The sequence below is a fragment of the Myotis brandtii genome, unplaced genomic scaffold (assembly GCF_000412655.1).
Source record: "Myotis brandtii unplaced genomic scaffold, ASM41265v1 scaffold32, whole genome shotgun sequence".
Taxonomy (NCBI): Eukaryota; Metazoa; Chordata; class Mammalia; order Chiroptera; family Vespertilionidae; genus Myotis; species Myotis brandtii.
This window is the reverse complement of record NW_005362269.1, coordinates 1,322,572-1,325,471: the sequence shown is the minus strand read 5'-3', so window position 1 is coordinate 1,325,471 and position 2,900 is coordinate 1,322,572. Positions and strand designations below refer to the sequence as shown.

The following is a 2,900-nucleotide window of genomic DNA, read 5'->3' as shown; positions in this document are numbered from 1 at the left end:
ACCCCGAGGGAGGGAAGCTGCTGTCCGGCGGATGTGGCCAAGATGGACTGGATTTATTTAGATTAAGGCGGTGGGAAAGGAGTGGAGACTCGTGTGTGCAGGAAGGAAAGGGCTAGGGCTCTGAGAAAGGCTCCCCAAGCATGCTTGCTCCCCTGGACTTGGGGTCCTCACTTTGCTCCTCCAAGGGGTCCCTCTGATTCACTGTGAGGAGCTGGGCAATTACTTACTCCATCTTTGGACCTCTGACCCCCAACCTGGCTAAAATAAAAGAAATCATGAGGGCTCCCTGGCACACGGCATTCTTCTCATGGGCAAAGGGGACTCCCTCTCTCTGTTTCAGGGGCCTCCCTGGGCATGAGAGTACGGCAAGTAGGGGGATGTCTGTTCCCTGACTGGGACTCCCACCTTGTCCCAGGTGTCCCTCCCCCTGAAGAAGGGAATTGTTGCAGGCAAGCCCCCCTCTCCCTCAAATCAGCTGTCTGGCTCTCTCTGGGTAGCTGGACCCATGGCAGCCTCTGGGAAGCCCGACGAGGTCCACAAGGCGTTGGGTGGACAGCTGGGGGCGTCATGGGCTCATCCAAGATGGCCCAGGAGGTCATGTCCATGTGCCTCAGACCACACTCTGGCCCGTCCCAGGCCTGTGGCCTGTGGTCCATGCCACCCTTCCCCTGCCGCCTCCTGGATTTCCATGTCACCAGTTTATCTGTCTAAAAAAGTGAAGCCCAGAGAGGGAAACAACTTGTCAAACCTCACACAGCAAGCTTGTGACTGAGTGGTCGGGGAAAGCAGTCCGTGAAGAGATGGTTACGAATTCTCACATGACTCCAGCCTCAGAAATGCAGCCCCTCCTCCTCAGCCCCCAAACCACCCAGCAGCGGGAATTACAGTGACGAGAGCCTCCTCCTGGCAGCTTTAGAGCAGGGATGGCTCTTGGAGATGGGCCTTTGTGAGGGCTGCTGGCTCCTTGTATGGATGGAGAAACAGAGTCCCAGAGCGAGCTAGAGACTTGCTCCGTCTCAGGGGGGTCTGAGGTCCCTGTGACCAGAGCCAAATGCTCATTTCATGAAGAGAGAAGCCAGTCCCAGATCCCCAGGAATCCACACTCTCTCTAAGGTGTCTACACTTTCCCGAGCTCCTCTGACCGCTTATCTATCCTCTCCCCAGCGTCCGATTCTTCTGCCTTTTCACTGTGTGACCAGGCCATGATTCTGTCCATCTTTGGACCTTTGCTGCCGGCTCAAGAAGACCCCTCCCAGCTGAGAGTCTCAGAAACTCTAAGCCGCCCCCAGCCCAGGCCCAGCAGGAGAGGAGCCAGGGTCAGGGGCTGCTGGCCCAGGGGGCCCAGCCCACACAGCCCAGGCTTCCAGAGCCAGGCCAGCCCCAACTGCAGTGACCTCCCATCTCCAGGCCAGCCGACCAAATTCCTCCTTTAGAATAATAAACAGTGCGGCCAGCCAAGGAGGCCGAGAGGGGAGGGGCAGGGAGGCTGAAATGACCCCCTCCCCCAGCCTCGGCTGCTAATGATTTTCTTTGGCTGAGATCTCTGGCAGGAAGGGGGGAGTCAGAGGAGCACCCACCGAGGGGCAGATGGGCCTCTGTGGGGGCTGCTGGCTCCACCATGGCGCTGCTCCCTCCCGCTGGAGGAGGCCTGGCATCCAGCTGGAGGGGCTGGGGCAGGAGGGATGGGGGAAGGAGGGGGTGCGTCAGAAGGGCTGGGTTTTCAGCCTGGAACAATTGGGAGAGGGGAGCAATGAGGGGACCCTTAGGCAGGCTGCTCTGAAGGGATCAGGAGAAGGAGGAGATGAGTAGATTCACTCAGCTTATCAGGGTGCTGGGCAGAGCGGAGACTGGGTGTCCACAGGCCAGGATGCTTACCTCTGCCCCACCATTGAGTAACCGCAGCTTTGTAAGTGGTACACTCAGCATCATCTCATGTTGGGAGCTGGAGACGAAGGCCACAGAGATAGTGATGGTGCAGAAGGTAGCCCTGCTGGGGCTCAGACCAGGACCCCGGCCTTGGACTGGAAACTAAAAGGGGTGAGGGTGGGGGTGCAGCGGGGATGACCTGGGTGTGGGCTGAGGAGCAGGCCAGGCTGGGCAGCCACTCAGGGAAGTCAGCAGACCCACAGCCCCGGGAGGCTCCTTGTTGCCTCGTCACGTGGCTACTGCCCACATTTCTCGCTGTGACTCCCATCTGCTTCTGGGCTCCTTCCCGCCCATGCTGCAGGCGGACCCTTGCAAGCCTGGCTCTTGGTGGTTATTTGGGATCCTTGGATGCGGCGGCCACAGGAAGAGACAGAACAAAGACGCTCCCAATTCAGTCTGTCTTTCAGGGAGTGTCCCTGCTGCTGTCGCTTTCTGTCTCCATCACTGTCTCCCCTCTCTCCGCCTCTCTGTGTCTTTGTCTCTCTCTACCTCTATCAATCCAGGTCTCTCTGTCTCTCTCTCAGACAAGCTCTGCTGTGTGACCTCAGGCAAACTTCTTTTTCTCTCAGAGCCTCAGTTTCCCCATCTGGACACTAGGGGTGGGGTAGGTTCAGCAGTCTCCACAGACCTCCCAAGGCTTACTGTGCAGTGGGGCCTCCCTGGGTCCCAGCCCCCGGCCCCTCTCCCCTGGGCCTCCCTGTGCAGCTCAGGACCAAGGGTAGGGGGCCAGGTGTGGGGGTACTCCCCCCGCATTCCACAGCCCTGACTCCCCCGCTTCCCTTCCCACAGCCACCTCCACTTCCTGTTGTGCTTGTGGGGCTGTGGGAGTTCTCTGGGTTCTGGCTTACCCCCTCCTTCTCCTCCAGGCCTTTCATCACACTTTCCCAAATATTTGTCCTGGCAGATAAGAGCCTGGTATTGGAACTGTCACCAGGAGGACAGGCTGTTAGAGCTGGCGGGCCCCTGGACACCAT

The 2,900-nt window shown here is 59.0% G+C and overlaps 2 protein-coding genes across 2 annotated transcripts in view; one reads left to right on the top strand and one right to left on the bottom strand.

Moving 5' to 3' along the window:
* The window catches only part of CDX1 (caudal type homeobox 1), a 41,950-nt gene extending 39,149 nt beyond the window's left edge, over nt 1-2,801 (bottom strand). Inside the window, exons 1-3 of the mRNA XM_005870598.2 lie at nt 2,775-2,801; nt 1,876-2,028; nt 1,578-1,725 (exon numbers count right to left, since the gene is read on the bottom strand). Of these exons, the coding sequence (XP_005870660.1) occupies nt 1,578-1,725; nt 1,876-2,028; nt 2,775-2,801 (328 nt within the window). The remainder of the gene's footprint in view (nt 1-1,577; nt 1,726-1,875; nt 2,029-2,774) is intronic.
* Nucleotides 1-2,900, top strand: part of PDGFRB (platelet-derived growth factor receptor, beta polypeptide) — a 37,651-nt gene that overhangs the window by 12,788 nt on the left and 21,963 nt on the right. The window lies entirely within an intron of this gene.